The sequence below is a fragment of the Nanorana parkeri genome, unplaced genomic scaffold (genome assembly GCF_000935625.1).
Source record: "Nanorana parkeri isolate BGI_ZX_2015 unplaced genomic scaffold, ASM93562v1 scaffold1434, whole genome shotgun sequence".
Lineage (NCBI taxonomy): Eukaryota > Metazoa > Chordata > Amphibia > Anura > Dicroglossidae > Nanorana > Nanorana parkeri.
This window is the reverse complement of record NW_017307702.1, coordinates 385,384-413,105: the sequence shown is the minus strand read 5'-3', so window position 1 is coordinate 413,105 and position 27,722 is coordinate 385,384. Positions and strand designations below refer to the sequence as shown.

The window sequence follows — 27,722 nt, the reverse complement described above, 5'->3', positions numbered from 1 at the left end:
TTTTCCTTTTATCAGCTGGAGCCAAAGCATTTGTGTGCGAGCAGTGTGGAGCACAGTTCTCGAAGGAAGATGCATATGATGCTCACCGGCGGACGCACAATGGTTAGTAACTTTTTATTACAATTTATGGACTGCATGGCAGGACACCTTTTTATCTTCACTTAAGTAGTTGCAAACACAGTAAACTCACATAATATCTAATATATAAGTGCTGTACAATACAGGACTAAAGTGGGGCTACAAAGCAGGCTTGGCATTTCAATAGGATACATTTTAGATCTGAGACCAGAGTTTGTTGAGCCTGATGATGCAGTGATGGGTGCTTGAAAACACTAAAGCCAACTCTGACTTGCTGTGTAGACCACGTCCAGATTTATTTAGAGCTACCATTATTTTTCCTGAGACACTTGGGCAAAAATTGGGAGATGGGTTTAGTTCACCATAACTGAGATCTAAGGATAGTAATGCCACAATTGTAAGAACAGAAGAACATTCTTGTGTATGTTATGTCTAACCTTTAACCTGATTTTTATACTTGTTTTGTAATCTGCACACTTTGGGAGTCATCACTCTGGAAGGACAAACTGTAGTTTTAGTATGGAGCTACAGCTGTGGTCCAGGGTTGCCCTGTTGCTGGTCAGTTAAATAGTTGCCTCTACAGATTCCAGGAAGGATGACCTCTTATCTGGTGGATAACCAAGCAGTGTGCCTGCCCTGAGGCATGTGATACTTGCATCAGATGGCAGGTTCATAGTAAAAGAAAACATTAATTTCTCACCTTTTGGTCCTGAATAATAGCTGGGATAGCTGGCCATAACTAACATATCATACCTGTTTCCTTGCCATGTTCTATTGCAAAGAAGTTGAAGAGAAAGAAAGACTTGGAAAGAAATTCTATCACATTGCTTAAAAAGAAGCACTGTGTCTATCATTGATTTAGTGAACTGGGTTAGGATATTATTTTTGCTGTTGTTTTTATTACGGTTATTATTATTGATGAGGATAATAATTATAAAAAATATTAATGCTATCAATATGTTTTATTTATTGTCAAGGTCATATAAATCATAATAATGAAACAATGTGGTTACATAAACTTTAATACAGTGACAATTAAAAGCCTGAAAATATATATCATGCAAAGTGTTCATGGGCAAAAGTTTACATAATTGAGAGTAAACTTTAAAAGATTTAGTATTCTCATTTCCTACCAGTCCAACTGGTATTTATGCTTCTAATACACCAGGTGGCAGTATTGATAGCATGCAGCATACAGAGCTCTTGCAGTTTAAGACAACTTTCCAGGAGTTTTTTTTGGTATCACATGTCAAGTCTCAGATCAGAAAGAATTGGGGGCTGTAACACTGCATCCCAGAATAATCCATGGTGTAATGGGGTGGAGGACACCAGTTAGGAGTTCATTCTTAAACTGCTATTACATAAATATATCTGCATGTAATTAAGCGGGCGCAGCTACTGCATGATTGCAAATATTAGATTAGCAAAATGACTAGTAAACTGCATAATATCCCAACTACGTATCTAAGTGTTCTAAATCAGCATGGGCTAAATGCAGGGTAGTATGCAATATCACGATGCTTTGGTGTGAATGAGCCCCAACACTCTTATCCCCCCCCTCCATTGCTTTATTACCTGTTGATCCTGCCATTAGATTTTTTTTTATAACAGGTCAGGCTTAGCACTGTAGAGATGCTTGCAACTGTCAGATTTTATTCATAGGGTTTAAACATTAAAAAACAAGTGTGTTAGGCTTTGATTTATTTGTTGCTTACTTTAAACTCCATGTCGTTGTAAGACCACCCTGTCTACAGGGTGTCAACACTGCTGCACGATTTAACTGCAGAATGAGCTGAGTTGTCACCCCATTAATGCAAGTGAAGACATAATTAATCTACTGGCAGGATCAACAGGTAATAAAACTGTTATGGGGGACTCAAAATCCGTTTAGTCTATGGCAGTTACTGACTGCATAATGCAGTTTTTATTTTTCCCATAGTTACACTTTATAAAAAGATAATTAAACCTTCAGAAGAAGGTGGGAAAGGGAATGTTTATTATCAAAACATCAAAAAAAAGTAAATGTTTACTTTTATTTGTAGCAGCCAAAGGAGCTTGAACTGATCACGGTTTGCTGAAAAATGAGCAATGTTATGCAACTTAAGGAGCACGAGTGACAGTTGTTTAGAGTTGGTGTTTAGTCATGCGTCTGTCCTGCGTTCTGTTTAGCGCATGAATGGTGACAGAAATAATGACCACTGATCCTCATGTGAAACGGAAATATCAATACTTTCTGACACACGAATGATGGACCATGACCCTTGCTTATTTTAGTCCTTTTTTTTTTTCACTTGAGAGATAAAGGGCTGGAATGTTTGTAGTGATTTGCTGAATTGTTCACCCATTTTTAGAGATGATATACATATAAAACCACTCACACTTTTTTTTTTCTTTTTTTTTTTTTATACAAATACACCATAATTGTATTTGTTCTGGAGGAAAGGCACGTTAACAGATTTAATGTTGCTTCCAAACACTGTGCTTTTCTTATGTGTACAAAGGTCTGTCTTTTTTTGTCTCGAATTTAGTGAATTCATTTTCAGGCCAGAATCTTCTGTCTGTAACGTCCCCTACTCGTGACCTTGATGTACAAGTATCTCATTTTAGAAGCATGTGGTTTTGATAGGAGCCTGTGGTTAAATGTAGGGCATTAGTTAGACATGCCAAAGTAGGCAGATGAAATTGTCATAATAAGACAAAATACTTAATAAATCAAACATTAATCATTGGGGCTGACTTATTAAAAAAGCAAGAGGAAAAAGTCTTGTGTTGCCTATAGCAACCAATTAATGGTTTTGTTTTGTTTTTTAATTGGGAAGTGACAGGTGCATCATCATTGATTTCTGTTGATACTAGGGTTGCACAGATACCAAGTACAGTACTCGGTACAGGTACGAGCACATGTACCGATACTTTTGAGCTCCAAGACTAGACTAGAGAAAAATGCAAACATTAGGAGGCAGCTGTCATTTGTAAGGGGCACACGGAGCTCCTGGGATTTGTACATCTCTGTTTTAATGTATGATTTTCTTTTTATAAATATAAATAAAGGGATGCACAGACAAGTTTTGCGAGTACGATTACTGGTACTTGCCGAGTACTTATGAGTACTGATACATTTATGTTTATTGTCATGTGAAAGTTTTTCTATAATAATAGACTAATGATTTCAGGACAGTGGTGGAGTGCCAGAGCCAGGTCCCAGCTGCAACTGCTGCAACCCTGGTAGTTGTCATGAAAATGCCAAGTATCTGCACTGGTACTCGAAGTATCTGTGCATCCCTAGTTGATACCCAATTCTGCAGATGATAGTTGACCCGTTGTCATGCTAAATCTTTGGATTTATTACTTTTAATACAGTATTCAAAAAAAGCATGTAGATCAGGGTGTTTTGCCTCTCCATATAAAAAAAATAGGGGTCCCGGAAGCTTTTAGCCATAATGTGCTAGTATACACAGCATATCAGCACATTATGGCAGACCTACCTGCCAAAGCGATCCCCTCCAGTGCTGCAACATCTGTGTTCTCTTTCCTTACAGGTGCTTCCATGTCGTATTCTGGGTTTTGGGTTCAGCCACTTGATTGGGCGATTGCAAAATGTGCATGCGCACGGCAATGGCTTTGTCTCGGCAAGGATTTCCACCATGCCTGTACACTAAGCTGCCAGTGCACAGCTCAGTGTGCAGAAACCAAAAAAAGTGGTGACTATTTTTTTTAAACTTCCCCTTTTTGATCTGTCTTTAATCTACATAATAGCCAGGCAACTAGCATTTTCAGAAGGTTGTTTGCAACGGTAGTCCCTACGTTTCTTTTACAACGGTAGTCCCTATGTTTCTTTTACAAAAGGTTTACTTTAGGTGTTTAAAATAGCTAGGAATAGAAAACATTTGACGATTGTTTTGATTGGTAGGATGGAGATGGGCCCATCATGAGTTTTTCCAAGCATGCTGCTCATCCTCACTGAACCTAGTACATATAATACACAGTACGATGAAGGCGTAATGTCGGGTTGTATGTAAGCTGTAAAACAAGTGTGCGGTTTCCTGACAGCAGCTCTTGCAAAATGGTGCAATAACAGTGGCAGCAGCCTGATCACGAACGCCAAGAACCAAAGGGAGCATCTTTTCTAGCACGCCAGTTTGTCCACTGGGATGGGGAATTTTGGCCAGTCCTCCATTATTCCTCTTTGTCAGAGCAGAAATACAAGCACACATGTTAGTGTAAAAAAAAATGATTAATTTTCTTTCCCTATGTGGTCAATAAGAGCCCACTAATTACAAGTAGACTTGTGCGCCATCAAAAAATTAGTTACGTTTCGGAATATCCGGTATTTCGGAATTCGTGTCAGAAACTCAATTCGGATTCGTACGAATTTTCGTTTCGGCACATTTTCGTAACTGTACGAACATTCGTTATGATGAAGTTAAAAAGCAAAAATACCTTTGTTAATATTGGAGTCGATGTGGTAGTTTTTTTTTTTTATTTCAGGAAAATTCGTACGAATTTCGATTCGCACATGTCTAATTACTAGATGGATCAAGTAAAGACCACACTAGGGTTGCCGGAGTTGTTATTATAAATATAACATGTTCCGTTTTCTTTACTTCCCTTTGTAATCCCCCACCACAATCCCAACTACGTTTTTCCCATGACAACACCATTGGTTGGGGATTAGCAGTAATGCAGATCTGACCTTTCAACTCTTGTCCACAAAAGCATTATGGTTATAAGGCCAGAGGAGTTTTTCCCTATACTGTGCCATTGTGGTCAATTTCATTAACCCCTTTACCATTGAAAGCGTTGCACAGCTGTAGTCATAGCTGAAAAATTCAGCATTTCTTTCTCCTTTCAGTTCAACTTCATTTAACCCTTTTTTACCTAGACACTATAATAGCCATTGTGACTTGCATTGTTGTCTGACTGTAATTTATTGCAGTGATGGAATGTCTTGCTGCATACATTACTCACCTTTGTCTAAGTTCATTTTTTTATACCTGTTCACATCCATCTAACTAGCTTGTGTGTTTAACTACATCTATACACAACATGCAACATATATATATATATATATATATATTGGAGGACTATTTGTTTTTGTTATTGGCAATCTTTTTGTGTTGAGTTATGGGACAGCCTTGGGAGTGATAGTATGCTTTGTCCAGTCACAGGGTCATCTTGTGCTTTGACCTAAGCCCTACTTCTTTGTACATAGAGGGTCTGATCTTTATGCAGACACAAAGCCTCCCCTCCCTTTCTTTTTATCCCACACTTACTTTTTTTTCTCAGAAGACAAGGGAGACGAGAGGGAACAGAAGGGGATATCCCATTTTCCCTCCGTTTCCACAATCTGGCTGAAATACTTAATTTGCATCTCCTTCCCCAGAAGAGTGTTTGGCTAGTGCAGCAAACGCATTCATCAGTATCAAGGGTTGATATAAATGTTTAGAACATTCATTCTGGCTGAAGCTATTCAAGCGCCATGTGCTTACAATACAATTATTAAAAATAAATAAAGGTGGGAAAAAAGTAATTATCAGTTTCAACCTGACAAATTCTGCTGCGGAAGGTGCATTGCAGTGCCATCCATTTCAATGGCACCCCAAACGCGCATGCCACCCACAGTGTGATCGCCTGCATTGGAGCGCACGGTACCGCAAAGCCGAGCGTTCCAGTGAAGTGTGATTGGAAAAAAATTGTGCATGCAGTTTTGTTCTGAAGTTAACTTGTGACATTCAATTTGTGTTTGTTATCTTTAATTAAGGATGGTATTTATTGTTTTTATCCGATTAATAAAAAAAATAATCGGCCAACTAATCGATTATGACAATATTCATTAGTAGCAGCTCTAGTCAATATCCTTTTAAAGCTAAAATCCAGAAGGATAAAGAGTATTCTTCAACAAAATCATGAAATTTATTTTAAAGCAACTACTGTAAATATGTATGTTTTACATGGCACTAGCCTCTTGTAATCCCCTGTACAGCAACACTCAGACCTGAAAATGGAGGGGCAGCATGAGGAGCCAGAGTTGCTACTTTCACATGTGCTGACAACGACTTCATTAGTCTACTGGTTGTCCAATCACAGGCAAAGTTTACCTGGCTAGTTATGCTGTCAATGCTGTACAATTCTCTGTAGTGGATGGGACAGAAGTACAAATCCTTTGGCAGCGCGCGTGTGTGTGTGTGTGTGTGTACGTACAGTGAGGAAAATAATTATTTGATCCCCTGCAGATTTTGTAAGTTTGCCCACTTACAAAGAAATGAAAGGTCTATAATTTTTTATCATATGTGTATTTTAAATGATAGAGACAGAATATCAACCAAAAATCCCAGAAAAAAGCACATGATACAAATGTTATAAATTGAGTTGCAGTTCAGTGAGTAAAATAAGTATTTGATCCCCTACCAATCAACAATAATTCTGGCTCCCACAGACTGGCAATGTGGTACACAGATTAGTCCAGTCAATTTAAGAAGGTGCTCCTAATGACAACTCCTTTATTTATATAAAAGACACCTGTCCACAGAATCTTTCTTCCATTTAAACCTCACCACCATGGGCAAGACCAGAGAGCTGTCAAAGGGCGTTGGGACAAGATTGTAGACCTGCACAAGGCTGGAATGGGCTACAAGACTATCGCAAGAAGCTTGGCGAGAAGGAAACCAATGTTGGATCGATTATTCGCAAATGGAAGGAATACAAAATAACGATCAGTCGCCCTCGCTCTGGTGCTCCATGTAGGATTTCAACTCCTGGGTTAAGGATGATAATGAGCAAAGTGAGGGATCAGCCCAGAACTACACGGGAGGAGCATGTTAATGATCTCAAGGCAGTTGGGACCACAGTCGCCAAACAAACTATTGGTAACATAACACACCTCCATGGATTGAGATCCTGCAGCGCCCGCAGGGTCCCCCTCCTCAAGAAGGCACATGTACAGGCCCGTCTGAAGTTTTCCAATGAACATCTAAATGATTCAGAGAAGGATTGGGAGAAAGTGATCCAGTCACATAAACCAAAATTGAGCTCTTTGGCATTAACTCGACTGTCCGTGTTTGCAGGAAGAAAAATGCTGACTATGACCCTAAGAACACCATCCCTACAGTCAAGCAAGGAGGTGGAAACATTATGCTTTGGGGCTGTTTCACCGCTAAAGGTGAATGGGTCTTCCAGCATAGAGAGAGAGAGAGAGAGAGAGAGAGAGAGATCTATATATGTATATATTATATAGAGAGAGAGAGAGAGAGAGAGAGAGAGATCTATATATGTATATATATATAATGTATTAAACTACATTTTGAGGAAGTGTCTTTGTACTGTATATAATTGAGTTGAGGGCTAACCTGCAAAATTATGGGCTTTTGCTGTGTATAAGCAAACCCGGATGGGTGCATCAGTGCTTGGCTTTTAGAAGCCCTGTGTGACCAGTTGATGACAGCTCAAGGGTAGTTCCTGTTTTTCCCAATTTATGTGCATATTAGGCATTTCTTTTGTCTTGCTTTTAGGATTCAACAGTAACATCTGTAGCAAATTATAGATGATCAGAGTATGAGGTTTTTTTCTGTACAATTTTTTGGAAGGGTGAGTAAATCGCAGCACTGTGTGTTGCTACTTAAGTTACTAAGGCTATCAGATCTTTGAAGTACATCTGTACTATGTGCATAAAATCTATATTAAGGCTATAATTGCTTAGAAGACATCATATAGTGCTAGACTTCTCAAAGATACAGTGCAAATACCAACATCCTCCTGGCATTTCTATAGGTCTAAGAAGGTTATCCACATGGAAATCCATGGGCCTGGTGATATGCCATACAGATATTGAGCACAGCATTAGGGTTTGGAAAAGGGGCAAGCCTATTGTCCCAATTTCCTGGGGAAAGGAAGGTGGTTGTCCAGTGGCACATTATCAATGGACGGAGTACAGGTTACTGTTCAATATAACATTTTAGCAATTTTGATAGTAATTGTTTTGTTATACGTTTACTGTTATCTTATGTAGTTGGTTTAGATGTAGGCAGTGGAGGAGAAATAAATGGTATCACACAAATGTAGCTTCTTCTACCAAGATAAGTCATTGGGGATAATGTTTAAGTTTTAATGCACTACATATGAATAATGTATTAAATAGTGTTATTGCTTTGTTTCAATAACTGTAGTATGTGTTACACAACACACTTCCACAGTTCAATAAGTAATAGAATTGATGCTTGATGATCCCTTTTTTTTTTTTTTTTTGTTCCTATTAGACATGCCATTTTTTTATTAATGTTTTGGCCCATTAACCCCTTAGAGCAGGGGAAAGGGTTAATATGTGTGTGTTACAGTAGGCTGGCAGCTCCTCTAATGTCAAAGGCTTTAACGTCTTTCTGTTGCTGGCATCATTCAGCCGTCCATGGGGACGTCCCTAGTATGTTTGTTAGTGGCGGCCCCTCTCTTTGGGACCTATTGCGAATGCAGACAATGGCCAGGGGAAAAAGAATGAACCTTGGCTTGTCCCTGCTTGAAAAGACTAGGGACAGAGGGGTCAGTGTGAAGGGGTGTGACAAATATGGCCTCTCATTCACAAGGGACAGGTCTTTGTGCTCACGCTGGCCAGATGGTCTCTGGAATAAATTAAATCCAGTCTAGCACCGATCTACAGCTTGAGAAATATCTTACCTAATTTTTTCAGGTTTAGAGGGATTGCTCATTTCCTCTTTCATAGTGTTACCCGTTGATTTATCTTTTATCATCACAACAACCATCCTCACCACTCTGTTGTAATACACATATGCATATTCCAAACCATAGAGTCTTAGTGGTAGGAATACAAATGGTATACCATTCAGTCCAAAGAATGAATTAAGCTGGATATCATGGCAAGTCTAACAGTGTTATTGATATGACGTGTATGTTATATTGAAAATGCTTATGTATTGTACTTTTTAAACACCTTGCAATCTTGTTAAACAATATTCACATGACTATAGCAGTTGTCATGATGCATAAACTTCCTTATATGCGTGACCATATAAACAAATGCATTAGGCTAACATTTGAATATACAGACATTGCTTACCTGACAAGCTTTTTCAAGTATAAGATTTACTTGGTTACCAGTTGCAGTAAATGTAGGTCTCTGAGTTAGCAGTGTATGCCAGTTAAAGCTATGTGTGTGTCAAAGTTAGCCATTTCTATCATTTTGACAAGAGACCTGTTAAAGTAACACTTAACTCAATCTTAAAAATGCATTCCAACACCTGAAATAATAACACAAATGTATCTTATGTGTGTATCATTCAGCTGTAGATCCTCAAATCATCTCTGAATTGGGGCTGACATTGTCCTTCCTTCCTTTTGCTTTAATATGTTAAATATAACCAAACTTAAATATTAACAAAGGGCTATGTAAAGGTGTCTTGCTAAAATGTAGAGAAAAAGAGAACCGGCTGAAATGTTTCTGTCCTGGTGAAAATGCTGTTTTAGGTTTCAATAAGTGTTGCCCACATGTCTAAAGGCTCGGGCACTAGGTCATGTGAGTTCTGCTATAGAGGAAATCAAAGCTCCAATTGGCTGATTCTAGCTTCAACAGACATGTGACCACACACCTATGCCTTGACTCTGAGGGCCTTTTATTTCTTCCCATGTTTCCATCCCTATAACTGTTAACAAAGCTTTAGGTTGATTACCGCTCCACTTTATGGAATTTAGAAGATGCAGGCGTGCCGCCTGTTGTGTATTTTATATCGCACTTGTTGACTTATAAAGTAGTAAAGGTTGGATACAGATGACAACTCCAAAGCCTGCATCTTCTAAATTTCAGCCATACACAAAATGCACGGTGTTAAGTCTTGATCAGTGACTCGCAAAGTAATGAAGGATGACAGCCCTAGCAGCCAGCATTGCCAGCTCTCATACTTTTGTCCTGAAAGGGTCCTTCTAAGAATTCTGGCTTCTGTTTGTACCATCCTTAAAGTGACATTAAACCCTCAGATTTTTTAACATAAACCAATTCTGTAATGTGTGCCTTACTGTAATCCATGGTTGTTTCCCTTCTCTTTGCTGCTCTTCCTTTTAAATACGTATCTCTTCTCATGCTTGGGGAGAACTTCCCTTTGCAGCTGAGTGCCTCTTCCTGTAGTTCTGGCTCAGGTTGTGAACCTACACACAGACACCATGTATCCATTCCAGAGGCAAGGCAGTCTGCTGCAAAACAGAAGTTCTGCAGAGCATGAGAACAGATACAGATTTAAAAGGAAGAGCAGCAAAGAGAAGGGAAACAACCATGGATTACAGTAAGGCACACATTATAATATTGTTTTATGTTAAACAATCTGAGGGTTTAATGTCACTTTAAGGCTGTCTGAAATCTGATAAACCTGTTTCCTGTACTTACAATTACAGTTCATTTCATAGCAACACTTTAGTTGTCAGCATTGTTTCCCTTACCTTTTATCTGCCATAAATTCCTAGGATTCATGTGGTGATGAACACAAACACAGAGCAATATGGGATGTGATTCCATGGGTATTGGGTTTTATTTAAGCTCTATAAAGTCTCACAGCACCAGGCTACCTTTAGGGGACCAAAATGCTATGCCATGCTTGTGACTCTTGAAAGTAGCATTAATAAAATGTTTTCCCTGAGTGAACCTTCTTACATTTCAAACCATTCTCCTGGCTCTGTTTTTTTCCTCTTTTTATCGCCTTTTATATCGCCGCTTACCTCACCCCTTTTTTTTGTCAAGCATTTCTGGTGTTTTCTCAATGTCTCATACCTCTCAGTTCTTTCTTGCTCCATTTTATAGGCTTTTGCTTTGCGTTTTGTTTTTTGTTTCTTTTGCTTTCTCCGGTTTAGTTTTTGTTTTTTCTTATGTATTTTTCACTTTTTGTTATGTTTTACTTTGTCAAATCTGCTATTGTTAATTATACATTCCAAGCATTGTTTTCTTTCTTGATCTCTGTGTCATTCTCTCAGTGAATAGGCCATGCCGCACAACTGCACTTGTGACACTATTTTCTAGCCTAAGCTAGACCTGTTTATGTGCTGTCGATCTTGTGAAGTAGTACCCTGAAGGTGCCCATACACTGTACGATTATCGTACGAGAATCGCGGGAAGGCGACGTGTATGGAAGGCGTGCGACCTTTTCTACTGTACGGTTGCACGTCTTCCGTCGAACAAGCAGGCTGGAAAACCCGCTGGGAATCATGCGATTCTCGGCGAGTTAGTGGCCTGCTTGTTCGACAACTGCCGAACGTGCCGGTGTGCGCACGCGCACACTGCCCGTTTGCAGTCATCGGGCTTGCAATGATTGCAAGTACGATCTGCCTGTCCAAGATGGGCAGATCGTACGTTTTTTAAATTACTTTACAACCCTCGCAAGACAAAAGTCTTGAGAGGGTTCTAAAGTGTATGGCCACGTTTAGACTGCATTGAAGCCAGGTTGCACATCATTGCGGTTCTCCCACTAGACTGTAAATAGTTGTAGTGTACCTATTTTACCACCATAGTTGCAGATGCATAGGCCATAGGGACAACTGCAATTCATGTTTAAGTTAGTTAACAATTTGCCATAGCCTGGAACCACAATTTGTTATGATTTTTACAGCAGTGACACGTCTTTTCTATGTAAACTTTGCTGGAATAGGTTTTTTTATAATTCTCTTCAATATATTGGCAGGCTGTCTTGAGCACATCAGGTTTTTTTTTTTTTTTTTCCTTGTCCAGTAAACACGGACAGGGAGGGAGGATGTGTAGTGAAAAAAGATTTGAAAAGACAAGGTACTCTGCAGAAGTCAGCCTGTCTCCCTTAACACTTCCACCCGTCCCCTCTCCCTTCCTCTGTATGAATCTGCTGTATCTCATTCCAAACACTAATTCCAGTTTAATTGCCACTGGCCCCGAAGCCTCTTCAATAGGAGCTAACAAATGGTTTGCAGCCCTCAAACCTCCGTCAGGCTGCATTTTAAACGAGCCTCCCTCCGTCCGGCTCGCATGCCAATGAGCTAGCAGAGAAACGCCATGTTTACTAATTACCCGCTCTGACTTCACGCCACACACTCTTCGCTGGCTCACACGTCTCGGTTATATCGCTTGGTGCGACAAAAGAAATTGGACCCACAAATAAACCAAAGTACTTTTTTCTTTATAACCCTTGAGATACCTGGTAGAGTTCAATTGTAGATTTGATCGTTTTGCCTGTATTCGGATTAGTGTATGCTGAGGTTCTGATAAAGAAAAATTGTATTTATTTTCTGTGTTTATTTTGCTTAGCATTCTGATTTGTATCACATGGCTGAAAAAAAATATGAACAGGTTTGAATGTGTGTATCTGTGACATCAATTGCAGTATGAACCTTTTATGTTCATTTATCCCCTTGACCAGCCAATATATTTTACTCTTCAGAACAAGACTCTCTGAAATAAACAGACCTCAGTCCTGTACAACGTCACCAGTTTTGCAGAGTTAAGCTGGTCTCCGATATTGGTGAACAGTTACATATGCACACACCATCCAACTCTCATGATGTCATCTTGATATCTCTCCCCTAAACAGTAGCACAAGTACTCTTGTTTAGTGCAATAGAGAAGAGAGGAGGAGTCAGCTGCAGACAGTCCAGGCAAAACAATAGCATGTAGCCAAGGTTGTCTAGCCTGTCGACTACTTGTTGCTGGAGGACAACCATTCAGGGATGTTCTGCGATGACCCATAGACATCTGATCGTAACCATATCTATTCACAATGGCAAGATCCGTGGACTTATCTAATGTCTATGGGACAGTTAGCCCATGCACATAAAAGATCAACTCTCTGTGTTTGCCAAGTACATTATGAAAGCTGACTGATCCTGGAGACTCGGAAGCCAGTCCAAACTTCCAGGTTTTGCAGGGCCATAGCAGGGGTTATATGATGCAATCTTTCCCATTTTATTGGCCAAAATAACTATCCAATTTCCAGGTGCCCCAAAAGTGGACAGTGGCCCACTCATAGCCCAGTTTAATGTTTAAATCTAATGTGCCCTAATTTATGGTGTTTTCACCTTTCCTTAAAACTCTAAAATATTTAAGAATGGTAATTATGTTTTAAGAATAGTAATTTTGTTAATGGCATACAGAATGCCAGATGGTTCCTTCACTTATGAAAATGTCCATTCACACTTTTTACAGTGGGGAAAGTATTAGAAGTAAAAAAACATTATTATTTTTTCTTTTTACTGCTTGTTGTGTACCATTTGGTTTGTCATAACTTCCCCATACAGTATTGCACCTTAATACTAATGTATTATTGGGATAAGAAGTGAGGGAAAATCTCCTCATAATGGACATGACATAAACAAACCTAACGAATGTTCAAACCTTTCCCAACTCTATCCAAAACTGAAAGTGTTTCAGTTGGAGCTGAACCTTAAAGCCAACGCTTTTGTACACTGCAGAAGTTTTTCAAATGACTCTTTAGAAAAGGATTTTTGAGTAATGCCATTTACATACTGAACCTGTAAGGGAATAGCCCACTCACAGGGTGAGAGAGCCTAAGAGTATACAGAGGCTTCCATTGCTGACTTTCCTCTGAAAAATGTTAGTTGTCTGGCTGTCTCTAAATTCAGTATTTTGTTAGTTGTCTGGCTGTCTCTATATTCAGTATTTTAAGAAACTGGCCTGGAATAAACATGCTGATCAGGAAAGCTTTATATGAAATTATCAATCTGCATATGTATTGTTATCTGGCATCTTTAGAAAGTAGAAGTGCTTTTTTTAATGAAAATGTGAAGCATCAAGTGACTTAAAGTGACACTAAACTCAGAAGTTAAGTCTTAAAAATGCTTTCAAGTACCCTAACTATTAACCAAACTTTAGTTTATTTGTGTATCATTCAGCTGTAGATCCTCCAATCATCTCTGAATACTTGCTAATCCTGTCCTTTCTTCTGGAGGGTGGCTACTTTTGTTCTCCACGGTCCCTGTGTGTGTTGTAAAGTAGTCACTGCTCCAAGCTCACTTCCATGATGGACTACAATCTCATGTTTAGTTTACCAATTTGTATTGAGATTGTAGTCCATCACGGGAGCAAGCTTGGAGAGGTGGCTACTTTACAACACACACATGGACCATGGGGGAACAAAAGTAGCCACCCTCCAGAAGGAAGGACAGTGTCTGCACCAATTCAGAAACCATTTGAGGATCTACAGCTGATGCACAAACAAAGCTACATTCTTGTTAATAGTTGAGGTACTTTAATGTGTTTTTAAGATTTAAGTCTTGAGTTTAGTGTCGCTTAGGAGTGTTCAAAAAAAGTATGCAAATAAGCCTTTGCAACTGGAGAAAGGTATTGTGTTTTTGTGCTGTTTTTACCTGCTTTATACATACGTAATGCTCTACCCACACACTTTCATAAAGCATGACACTGCTCAACTAGAGTGTGCAAAGTATAGTTTTAGCCCCTTTTGTACAGGTCTAAAGCTTGTGGTTGGCATTGCACGCACCCTAGGAGTTACATCACCGGAGCACTAAATGAAGAGTTAGAAAGGTCCAGATCCAGCAGTGCTACAAATATAGCTTGAGTCTCTGGGGTTTGAGTGCTGTACTTGTATACCTAATGCATGTTCCTTATTTTAAGACCCGGTAAATGTATAAGCCATAAACCAAGCGGTTTCTGTTTGACCCTAGAAGAACAGGTTGGTTTTTGTTTGTCAGTTTCAATGCAAAACATGGCATGGCAAAACTTCTGTTTTCCTTAGCTGCAGCTTGAAACTCAATTTGTAGGCCACACAGATATAAATCACTCTAGTCACAATGCTGTGCTGTAAGCCACCTTACAACCCTATAAACGTTCACACTCACCGGGTATGTTGGACCAAGATTACTGCAGGTTAGAAGAGTTTGTGGATAAGCCTCCTGGCTGCCAGATCTCAGCGGGTTGTATAATGTCAACCACTGCCAATTCTCTTCTGTCACATGCAAAAAACTTGACATTTCCCCATTGACACAGGTAGAGCTCAGGTTTTTATCTGCAATCTCAGGTCTTCCTTGGTGCAATCTTCTTTCTTTCTCCTGAGCAAGGATCCAGCACAGTGTCTGAGGGGAACCAAACTCTATACAATCATGATTAAATGTGGAGAAAACGAACAGAGCTTAAAACTACTTTATTTGAAATGTAAAATCGTATAAAAACATACATAATCACATCACAGCATGGCTGACGTGTTTCAGAGACTTCTTCGGTCTTTGCACTTCTGAAGAAGTCTCTGACAAAAGCTGCAGTCCTTTATAAGAGAGTGCTGGGAGTGAAGTCTCAGCCTATCGGATTATGAAAGAAGCTAAATATGAGCTTTCTATTTGGTGCCTTCAGCATGCATCAAACCCTTTCCATAGATCAGGGAAAGTGATGTCCACACATTTTTTACCTATGGCTTGGCTATTTATTGAGTATATCAAAACACAATTTGATTTTTGACCTTTTTCAAAGAATCGTTGCTGATCTCTTTCTGCAAATGTTAGTGGCCTGGTTGTCATGCTGATCCAGTGGCTTTAGGGCTAGGAGTCACTGACTCAGAACAAGTATCCAGATGTTTTGTTACAGATACGTGTTCCAGATCAGTGATTCAAAGCATTGTAGCCAGAAACATCCGGGCAACACGCATTTCTAAAAGGTCAGTAATGGTACAGGATTGCTTCAGGAAGCTCTTGGAGATGCTGGTTTCTTTCTAAAAGCTTTATTATTCTGACCAGTAGACTGCACCAATTGTCTGTACCCCTTGTGTGATTTACAATTTGGCCAGGTTTATTTTATGGAGTACAAAGCTTTGTAGCTCATCCTAGCCAAGAATACTTTATATTTATCAAGGTCATGTCAGAGAAGTGATTTCGAATTGGTTGCCATGGCTTGCCACACGTTGTACTCTGTCTTCTTGTATTAGGAGCAACCAATTCTAAGTTCTTTTAACTGGACCGAGCTTTTACATCACTGGTTTGTTTCACAAATAGCAGCTGCTGTTTCTTTTTAGACTAAGATTCTCTCTTGTCAGTATTTGTCCTTGTGGCCGTGTGGCCCCATTGTTCCCAGTACAGTACAGGCCTCTTGCACAGACACTATTTTGGTTACCGTGGAAATGAATAACAGGCCACCCTATTGCATCTTCTGTAAAATGTATTTAACTGCTGCTTAATTTGTAATCTTCTTCTAAAAGAGAGAAAAAGCCATTAAGACGTCAGTTCCCTGAATAAGCCTTGTGTCTGTGTGTGTTTATTTTAATTTATAGAATGCAAATTTTTGTGTGGTTTTTTTTTTTGAGAGCTTCAGAGAGAGAGAGTGGGGGGACACCCGCTGAATAGCTAATTCTACAAAGCGGCAATTCTTAGTAATTTCTCTGTGAATAGTCCAGGACGAACATTAATTGTCAACATACACCCCCTTCTGATCATTTTTTTAAAATCTCTTAAGTCATTTGGGAGCAGCAATTAATTGCATCAAATAGTACATTTATACTTTTAGCATAACAGGGACGATTAAGTTTCTGGTTCAGATGGAGATAAAATTCCAAGGAGAATAATAAGGTTGGTGCAAAGCAATCTCTTTTTCCCCGACATTTATTTTTTAAGATAAGTGTTTTACCCTAGACACGGTTCCTGTAGTCTTCTACATTCAAGCCACCATGCGTTCTGGTTACTGCAAGTACAGAAGATACCTGTTGATCTGCCAAACATGCATGCCTCTGTTTCTGGACTGAAATGGCAAGAGATGGTGACTGCCCTACCCAGTTGTCTTTTGCTAAACTGAAGATTCCCTCAACCTCATCTCCACCACTTTGGGGGGAATTTTTTGTAATTCAAGATGAGAACGAAGATGGCTAATTGGACTCTTTGAAATAACACAAGACACAGGAGAGCTATGAATTTCTGAGAGCACCAGTAGTTATTTTTTTTTCTCGTATCGAAAAAATAAAACAAAATTGGTGCCAGACACTGTCCTTCCTTCTGGAGGGTGGCTACTTTTGTTCCCCCATGGTCCTTGTGTGTGTTGTAAAGTAGCCACCGCTCCAAGCTCAATCCCGTGATGGACTACAATCTCAGTACAAATTAATAAAATATACTCGATTGTAGAGTATCACGGAAGCGAGCTTGGAGCTGTACAAGCCTCCCAAATGTCACGAGACTGCTGCAGTCCACCACCGTCTAGCAAGTGATGTCAGGAGTCCTAGAGGGCTTAGAGCCATCATTCAATTGACACTCTATATAGTCTTCCCTTTTGCTCTTTGCTGCTTCTCTGATAGATGCATTAAAGGTTGTGTAGGTAGGGGGGTGAAGAAGCTGGAGCAGCGCAGACAGTAGTTGGACACTCCCAGAATAGTGCTATGATGTGCATAAAGGCCACAGAGTCTGTGACAGTTGAGAAAGTGTGACATTTTCTGGACTGTGACTTCCTTAACAAGTTCAGAGGCACATTGCAAGCCAACAAAAGTGTTGTAAGCATTTAAAATACTTGATTTTTCTGTGCTTTTGCCTGAAATTTTGGTGACGAGTCTTTTTAACGGGTGGTTGTTTGGATGTCATTCAAGTGAATGACCGAGCAACATGCTGAGGTTTGTGCTTTGCAGTAACATGCAATAATTCGATATAGTAACATGCAATATACTGGCCAGTTACAGGATTTTGTAATGACTTTTATGTGTTACTGATGCTTTTGTTTATCTCCATTTTTTTAATCCCATTTTAACATGAAATCTTATGAATTTTAAGCAAGTTGGATTTTCTTGTATGGACATTCCTTAAACTACTAATAGTCTTTGTCAAGCTTCTAAGAAGTGTTTGTTGCCCTTGGTTGGCTATTTAAATAATTTTAATGTTCTGTGTGTATTGTGCTTTTGATAAATACTTTTCAGCTTAGCTAGGCCCTGGATTTACTTCTTTATACTATCATTTTTTCATTGTTTTGCTTTTATTTTCATTTAATGAGGCTTTCTTTTTATCTGAATTTCAAATGTCACTGCTTGAAAAATCAATGTTTTCATAATGTGTTTTTGTATTCATGTGTGGTGCTAACCAAAATATATACACAAATGCAATTGGCATTGCTATTTTTTCAAGACATAAATAACTTTGAGTAAACTGTAGCTAATGCATAAGCTGTTAATGAGTTAAAGTGCAGTTTTTTTCCCATTTTTAAATTTGCAGTCTTCTATTGTGTTTATATTGATGTTACTGTATGTAGTAAGCATGTTGGACAAAGTACTTGAAGGCCTGTACATTAAAGTGCTATTCCTTTCCTCCTAAGCATGTATTAAAATTAAATGAAGGCCACTGGCCTAATTTCACTTTTAAGAGTCCTTTAATAAGCATCAACACATGAAAGAATATAGCTTCACTTATTTTGGCTGGCACAGCACCCCATCATGCACCATCAGTATATTTTGGTGTGCTGAAAGGCAGATGCATTTCTTTACACTGTATATTTGCATTGCGGTGCCATTCAGAATCAATGCCAATGCACCTATACCATGCATTGTTACACACAAACATACAGTATTGTGAAGGGCAGCAAAATCACACACGCACACTGCTGAGTTTGCACTCACTGACATCACTCTGATGGCAGGATCAGGAGCAGCTGTAAGACAAATATGTGATGCTCACAAAGCCAACTTTCTCAAAAAGAACTCTCCTTTGCTTTTTAATAAATATATAGTCATATGCGTGCTTTATTCTCATTCTTACAATATCACCTGTTGTGATGACTTGGTGTGGGATACAATTTGTCACTCGGATTTAATATTTGAAAAAAGCAAATTTAGAAACACAGACAGAAGAAGGGGTTTAAAAACTATTTTATATAATTTGACATTTGTACATAACTGAATGATGAGGAAAGAGGTGAATCATGTTCAAAATCTCAGACTTCTCTCACTCCAGTTATAATACAAATATTTTTATGTTATCAAGTATTGCCATACAGTGTGATAAAAGCACTAGATATGAAGTTACAGTTAAGTTGTTCACAGTTTTTTTTTTTTTTGTTTTTTTTTTTTAGTGATTGTAACATTACATCTAACATTATTTGTATCCAAGGCAATAAAGCACATAATGTCTTTTTTTGGTTGTTTGCATCCATGGATAATACTATTCAGGAAGGTGCAGGGTCAGTAAATGATCTCACTCTATATCTTTTTTATTTCAGGCTCTGATATGGCTGTGTTCTGTCTCCTCTGTGGGAAGCGTTTTCAGACTCAGACCGCACTCCAGCAGCACATGGAAGTACATGCAGGAGTGAGAAGCTACATCTGCAGTGAGTGCAACAGGACTTTTCCCAGCCATACTGCTCTTAAACGCCATCTCCGCTCACACACAGGTAAGGAAAAATGTCTACAGTGCCACGGACAGCACTGTATGGTTTCCTTTTGATAGTGTATCAGCTCTAGGGCTCCTCCAGAGTATGTATAGTCCTGTATCCCTAAAAGAATTGTTTACATTTTGTAGATGGGTGTCAGTGGCATTAATTGCTAACAATGATTTGCATTTTAGCAGCATTTCACGACTATCTCCAGCAACAATCATTCTTCATTCACCTCTATAGGCTTAGCTGCAAGTTGCTGAAGGAGAGCAATTTGTCGCAGAGTACACTAACCCAATGCTGTTGCACCAATTCAGCTTAGAGCAGTGGCAATCGCTTTGGAGCGACAAATTGCCAGAGACTCTAGTGATTTAAATTGGCCACAAATCGCTGGTAATCACTTGCATTAGAAATTTGTAACAGCGATTAATCTCTGCTACAGAAATCTCTGCCATAGATAGATTTATTTTTTAAAGGGGAAATGTTTACCTATGCACAGCAGACTTTCTCTTTTTAATCCCACTGTAAACCATTACTTAATCCTATAGAGCCCTTCTTTGGTATTAAATGGCTGACAGCAGGCTACAACAATGTATACACTTATAATAAGTAATACAATATATCTTGTATCAAAAATTCAGCATGTGTATTAAGGTTTTAAAATCCAAATTGAACTACATTGTTTGCTGATATAAAAAAAATTCTATTTTGAAATATTGAATAATACTACAGGCAGCCTTTTTTATTGTGTAATGGCAGATAAAAATTATAACTTGAATCAGCCATGTAACAAGTACCTGTCATATGTCAAGTATTGTCAAAGTATGGTAATTTTAGATATAGACTTTTAGATGGCTGTAAAAGTCCTATTAGAACTGGATCAAACTGTATTTCAGGTTTCCAAGACTTACAATTCCATCCAAAATCATCTTAACCTTTTGGTGTACAAGGTCTTGGTATTCTTTTGAACGAAATCTTTAGATGACAAATAGCTATACTTGGTGAAGTAGGACATACAGTGGATAATAGCAAGTAATCTTGGCAAAAGCAATAACTGATTAAAAGGAAAATCAAGAGTAATCTTTTTTTTTTGAAAAATCACATTTTTTAAAATTGGTGGAACCTTTGTTGCTTATAGCAACTGATAAGATTACAAGGGTCATAATCCTAAAACAGCAGGGAGTCAGAAGATTGATGGAGTCAAATCTGCAAAAAAAACATGAGAAAAGAGAGATTTCATTGTGTTTTTGTATCTTTGGGGGTTATTTGGAGATTAGTAAATTGACTTATTCACCTGATCAGCTGCTATGAGTTTCATAGCATAGCATCACAACCAAGAACTGCACAGGAGTAAGGCTTCTATAATCGGGCTATATAATTGGGCCATCTCAGAGCCAGCATCTCAGTCTAGGAAGTAAATGCTGACCCTGGATGATGCCTAAACAAAGATGGCGCTATCCTCCTGGGGAGAAAGCAGATGAAGCCATAGTCATGGGAAGTACTATGATCTCAGTGACAGGTCATAAAGATCTGTAAGTGTTGCACTATAGCATGCATGCACTTTGGAATATTGTTCCACGAGGCCAGTGTAACTGAATCTAGGTGCTAGTCAGCAGTGAATACTTATTTAAACACTTGTTTGTAAGTTATTAAGCAATAAAATTAAAGCTGTTGCTCTTATATTAGGGAAATATCCCTTTAATACTTGCCTGGGAGAAGCAGTGGTAAATGAGAGAATTTGTGAGAGTAAAAAAGAAACATGTTTTGGCTATACATACATTAAAAGCCTCTTGGACAAGAAATGCTTTACAAGTCAAAAGCTTACAGAAGAGCCATTTTAGTGGTAATACAACCATCTATTTAAATACAGTCCATCAGTTCAGTAAGATATTGTCCTATTACTGCGACATTTGACAGAGAACCACAAAACAATGAGAAATGTCATCCATGGAAATGCCCATCAAAACCAAAATTATTGCGGCACACTTCATTCATTCACCCCTTCCCATATTACATGTGTTCATGCCTCAGTTATATGTTCTAGAGCAGGCCTTCTTAAACTTTTTCCACTCGTGACCCTTTTTGGCCAAGGAAATTTTTACACGACACCCAGCATCGGACTGTGTCTCTCTCCCCTCTTTCCAACCAGCGTCATATGGTGGCTCTCTCCTCCTCTCCCCCCCCTGTCCCACCCCTTATCTTTACCTCCAGCAGCTGTGCTCCGCTTCTGCTGGGTCAAAAAAGCTCCGCCCCTGAAAAAAAACCTGCCTGCGTGTACGTGCTCAGAAAGGTACCAAGTGCACAAGGGGGTCCCACGACCTTAACAATTACACTGCACATATTAAATGATAATTAAAAAATCTTGCTTGGAGCTCAGGGTTCCACCGCCACCTGAGCCCCTCACACAAGTGCTGTCTGTACCCCCCTGATGGTGGCCCTGGCCGGGGATTCAGATTGCGACACCCCCCCCCCATTCACTTGCGCGACCCACACTTTAAGAAGCCCTGTTCTAGAGGATACTCGGGCACCTCATTTCTTGTCCTGGTGTCGGCAGGACTGAAAGTGAAGAGAAATTTCCCCATTGGTGACACAGACAACAACAAAAATCCCACAGAGCCAGCCCACATTTAAGGGTCCTGCCGACAGACAGGATTGCTATTCTCTAATGATTACAGGTGTTACTTTACCCGCAGACATGTCATGCTAACAGGAAACAGAACAGCAACTCCTGTCAGAACAATTGAGAACATGTATAGCTAGATGTGTCAGTGACAGAAAAAGGTATATGTGAAAACACTTATGCAACTTTTGCAGAAGTCACCACTGGCCATAGCCTGACATGTTTCTCTGGTAAGGAGGGTAGGAAGTGTAATAGGTAGACTATTGATCCCCCTTTCTAGTCTTGTGCTGCAGAGTGGCGCGTGCTTTCATTAATAATGCAGGAGGTGTCTTCAGCATGCGTGCCCAGTCTGTGTGCTTAGCATCGGCAGCTGTGTTTGATAGCAAAGCCACTGTCAGCCTCCTGGCATTGATTTAGTGGCACTCTTCATATACTATCATATTAGCTGGTCAAAAAGGGTGATAGGGCAACAGGTGATGGTCTTTTTCTGCCATAGCACCAGTCCCACATGAACAAAATGATAAAATTGTGTTTAAAAAAAAAACAACTATACTGTGAGAAAAATATAGTGGATGATATTGCTGACCTCTGCTGCAGCAAACACTTGTTCCCTAGTTGTCATATTGATCCAGTACCTTCAGTAGTGCTGAGACGCTGACCTGGAACAAGTATGCAGATCAGGAGTTTTGACATTACTCTAAAATCATGATCTGTGTGCTTTTTCCATGTCAGTAACTCATAAAGTTTAAAAGCTTGAAGCAGCCAGCAAACGGGCAAATAGCATTTTTAGGAGGTCTGCAATGGAGCCATCCACATTTCTGTCTGCACAGATTTCCAGTTAATTTGTTCTGCTAAAAAAGTAAACTACTGCTAATATGTTCAATTAGGGTATATCTAGGGGGATGTTTTTTTAAACTCTGCGAGGGCCAAAGGACAGTGACTGTTCTTTCTGTCATTAGTTAAAATAGAAAGCCCCAGAGCTGTCATCCTTATCATTTCTTCAATATTTAGTAAGTAATTGACCCTTAACTGCCCAGGTTATAAGTTCTGATTTAATGCATAATTCATTACTGTACATTTATTGACAAAATGGTGATGGCAGGATCAGGATGACAACCCTGTGTATATAGCACCATCCCCATTTAGTGACTTTCCACAATTTACATATAGCAACATGCACTTGTATAATAAACAATGGCACTTTACATTGTGTACAGTTTGAGTCACTGCAGCAAACCTATAATAGTTTTTTTTTAATTAGGTTTGTTAATTTTTGTGGTAACATTTTGTTTGTGATTTCCAAAATAAATTGAGGTCTTTGTCCTTTGGTTTTGGAGCTTACTGCAACACAACAAGAGTCTTCTCTTCGAAAATGGCCATGTAGTCTAGTGTATGCCATATATAAGAATATATAGAGACAATGGTCAATGGCAACTATAAGTCTGGGCCTTCACATGTTACATCCACGTGAGAGTGGAGAGGAAACTTCTGACAGGCTCCAAGAAAGCAAGGAGATATTAATGGGAGGAGCCATTTTAGCAATTCATGACTTGTCTGGCTTTCATCCTATTTGTAATATCTTGAATTACTTTTGTTACCCAAGCTTTTCCCTTGACCGTGAGCTGCATTTTTTTTTTTGTTTATGATCCCAACGCTGGAAATATTGTATTTTTAGAACCATAGCTAAAACAAGCTGATAAATACACAAACTGGTTCATCTACGTCCTTAAACAGGACCTAGAATTTTACAGAAGCAGGCATAATGGCTTTGGGTCTGACATGTCCTTGGCTAAAGGACTGGGCATGTAAGTGGTAGAGGTATTGATTAGCTGGCTCTCTTTTGCATTTCTGGTCCTTCTGCAAGTTTCTGACTTTAGGTCCACTTTAAGTGTTATCTCAGCTTGTTGAATCAAGGCCAGTTTGTGTTAAAGTGAATGAAACGTCCTTCGCCTACTAATAATAATTTACTACTGTGTCCATGTGTAATACAAATTGAATGCACCTCCACAAATGCATTCACTCTCCTCGCCATGAACACAATTGTGACTTGCAGTTACTGCATGTAATTTTATTTAATTTGATAAAATACAACATTAACTACTTCAAGCAGATTACTTGAATCCGTCTATTGGGTGTCCCTCTGCTTGCAGCAGCTCATACACAGACTAAACACGTGTCTAACTCTTGCTTCCTCACAAGAGGCCGATTTATGAATTGCTTACGCTCAATTATGTATTGGGAGTCCATTAAGAATTAAACTTATTAAATAGATAAGGAGCTCAATTTAATATTTTGCAGCAGTGCGTAACCCTTTGGCATATTCATGGCTGGCAAGTGTTTTCCACACCCACTTTTTTTTTTTGTAATCAAGTGTTTATAGTTTTGCAGTTGGAAATAAGGAGTGTAATAAAAGAATACAAGTAGATAGAGCACATGTAACCAGGAGGACAATTTATGCAGAGGCACAGCCGCGGCCTGACACCAGGATAATGAAAAAACGTAGGTCATTGTGGATGACTTAAAGTCTCTGGGAGTCGGAGAAAATGTATGAAGCAACGAGAACATTACACGCTTGGCAGGCTGGCCGAGGAAAAAATACAGGCGCCCCTGTTCCCCCGCCGTAAACGCAAGGGCCTCCGATCCGCAGCCCGCAGAAAATTGCAATTACAGTGACAAGTGGAATCAGTAATATTTTAAATATTCATGAGCTGGGGCTGCGGTGATCAATCTGGTTTTATTGTCCTTGCTCTGCCTTCTGACATAAATAAGGAGCCACGGGTCTGTCACCCTCTTTATTATATTTTCTGTCACTAGACTTGGCTGACTGCTGGAAAGGATGTTTCCAGTACATATAGACTGATATTAATATGTGTGTTTGGTTGAGTTTTAGTTCCCTAAACAGCTATGTTAATCTGTAAGAGTTTGTTTCACTTGAAACCTTCTTTGAATGAATCTAACTTAAGCTCAGCTATGTGTAGATACATGTTCATTAAACAAAACTAATGTAAAATATGCTAGAAAATTTGTATCTATAGCTGATGACGATTAGGGTTTTGAATCCGAGGAACTAAAGTGTAATGTACAAAGGCTTGCCAGTCCTTAAATGTGATGCAGTTTCTCTAGTTTCTCTTTTCTTAAGGCTAAGAATCTTTGCAGAAATACCTGTTGATCTTGGCAAAAATGCAGAATCCTTGTCACTTCCCATGAACTCTATTCGTAGCAGAGGACAATCCTTTACTTTTTTTTTTCTTTCTGTGTAATGGAGATGACCAAAGGCAGACATGTCCAGCCTAGTGTTACAACCATGGCCTCTTCTATAGATACAGTGGTGAAGTGAACGTATCGATGCAGAGATAGGAAGTGTGTTATGCGCAGGATTACCAGGTGAAAAAGAAAACTAATGCAGCCACCATATCTGAGTAGTGAACTGCAATATATAATACTTTTTGGTATAGGTACGTTTTACACTTTCATCTGTACAGTGGGTGATGTCATGATTGTGAAAATATGATTGAATATTCCTTGTAATTTTTTTGGCAGAGATCACACAAAGCCCATGATATCATTGTACACCTGTGTGACATCATATCATCCTGATGAAGTGATGAATCCTGCACACATAAATTTAGAGAATTTGGCTGTTTAAAATAAATTCATGGTGTTCTATCTCACCTTGGACACAGATATGATATATAACATTAGAAGGTTTATCAGCCACAGGCACAATATTTCCGTATGTCAAAGTTTTTTTCCTTTGCAATCAATTTGGCGTTTCAGTTATAAAACCACAGAAATTTAATGAATGGACTTATATTTTCAGGTGACCATCCATATGAGTGTGAGTTCTGCGGAAGCTGTTTCCGGGATGAAAGTACTCTCAAGGGCCACAAGCGTATCCATACAGGGGAGAAGCCTTATGAGTGTAATGGCTGTGGGAAGAAGTTCAGTCTCAAGCACCAACTGGAAACGCATTACAGAGTTCATACAGGTAAATTTAATATAGGTGTTCTGTGTCTTAAGGACAGTATGGGTTTCTTTATGGCAGTTGTTGAGGGGAAACCATGTCAAGAATTAACTGGTGCTGTAATTAATCTAAGACATAAAGATTAAAATGATCTATACTTGCTTAAAGGGTCAGCCTACTCAAGACTGGGTTGATGCAGGCTAACTCTTCCAGTAAATGATATGTCTCAGACACCCTATTTGAAAGCTCTACCTGCTGAACAAAATGCTTTCTTACGCTGATAGACTTTTGCTTCCCCAAGTGTAGTAGAAGTCTCAATCCTCAGGGAGGAGGAGAACCTTTATAATATCTGCAGAAGATGGATATGTCTGTAAAACAGGTCTTGTAACAAAAGTCCTAAGAAGAAGTATAATCCTTTTTTTTTTTTTCTATAAAGTCTTAAACTATGAAGTTGGCCCTGCTGCCTCAGACATTACAATATGGATCACTTATATTTTTTCTTCTTTAGCCATCCACTTTTACTTGCCGTAAGTTCTGTTCTTGAACCCTGCAGGAAAAACACAACTGGCTATTTTAAACTACACCTACCACTGCTGGTTTTGGTTAAAAACGTCTTATGATTGAATAATCTGGTCTAAATAACTACTAGTTGTAGAAAAGCATTATAAGTTACCAAACCCTAGTTCATGCTGCATGACCAGGCTGGCAAAGAGTAAACTGCATGGTTCAAAAGGTTGCAGAAATTCACCACAATTCACGTTGTTTTTTTACCATCTTTCGTTTTTCCCAGGCGAGAAACCTTTTGAGTGCAAGTTGTGCCACCAGCGCTCTCGAGATTATTCCGCCATGATAAAACATCTCCGGACCCACAACGGAGCCTCACCTTATCAATGTACCATCTGCCTCGAATACTGTCCCAGCCTATCTGCCATGCAGAAGCACATGAAGAGTCACAAACCAGAGGACATCCCTGCTGACTGGAGAATTGAAAAGACCTACTTGTATTTGTGTTATGTGTAGAAAATAAATTCATATGTTTGTGGGGAAAGTAATATGGGGAAGGCTGAGCAATACAGACATGTTAATAACCCACTTAAAAAGCAAAGAAATCAAACACATCCACCATTGTTGGCTTTCTCGTGGAATCATTTGGGATTCTGATCATATTGCCTAATAGAACGCAAGCTCTTTTGGGTTTGTTTGGGAGCACCCTGCAAAGATTAAATGATCTTACAAATGGCATTAATCTATTCCAGTTTAATTTTAAAAAAATACTATCTTTGCTTAATTTTGAAAACTATGTAATTGTGCAGAGCAGTAAATTATGTATGAAATCTTTTCTCCTGGACTACAAAGTCTTTATGTCATGTGTTTTTGTACACACGGGCAAAATATGTCTGGCTATTAAAGCTGGTGAGGGGATATCCATCAATACTAAATCTGTAATCCTTTAGATACCAGTGGTGAGTGTACCACTTTGGTTCAAGTTGGTTTCAAATTAGTCATCCACAGATGTTTGAGACAATTCAAATGTCATACAAAGACTGGTTTAGAGATGTTTCTTTTCAAAAAGGTTGAACTCTCCTTCATTTGTTTATTGCTCCCTGGATCCTGCTGTGATCATGTAAATGACCTAGCCAAGTAAGCTGGATTGTTTAAAGAAAGTATTATGCTCTAGTGTGGAGCATAACCTGTAATACCATCAGGTATTCTCTTTATTTTGTAGCACTGAAGGGGTTTGGAACCTCAAATTT

At 39.0% G+C, this 27,722-nt stretch overlaps 1 protein-coding gene across 1 annotated transcript; it reads left to right on the top strand.

Annotated features, from left to right (window-relative positions):
• Positions 1 to 15: 15 nt before the first annotated feature.
• LOC108798235 (zinc finger and BTB domain-containing protein 16) lies at positions 16 to 27,232 on the top strand (the record flags this gene model as incomplete). The annotated part of the gene is made up of 4 exons (XM_018569967.1): positions 16 to 102; positions 19,232 to 19,402; positions 25,825 to 25,992; positions 26,759 to 27,232. Coding segments are annotated over 4 exons (656 nt in total), but the record flags the coding sequence as incomplete, so codon positions are not given.
• Between the last annotated feature and the right edge of the window lie 490 nt (positions 27,233 to 27,722).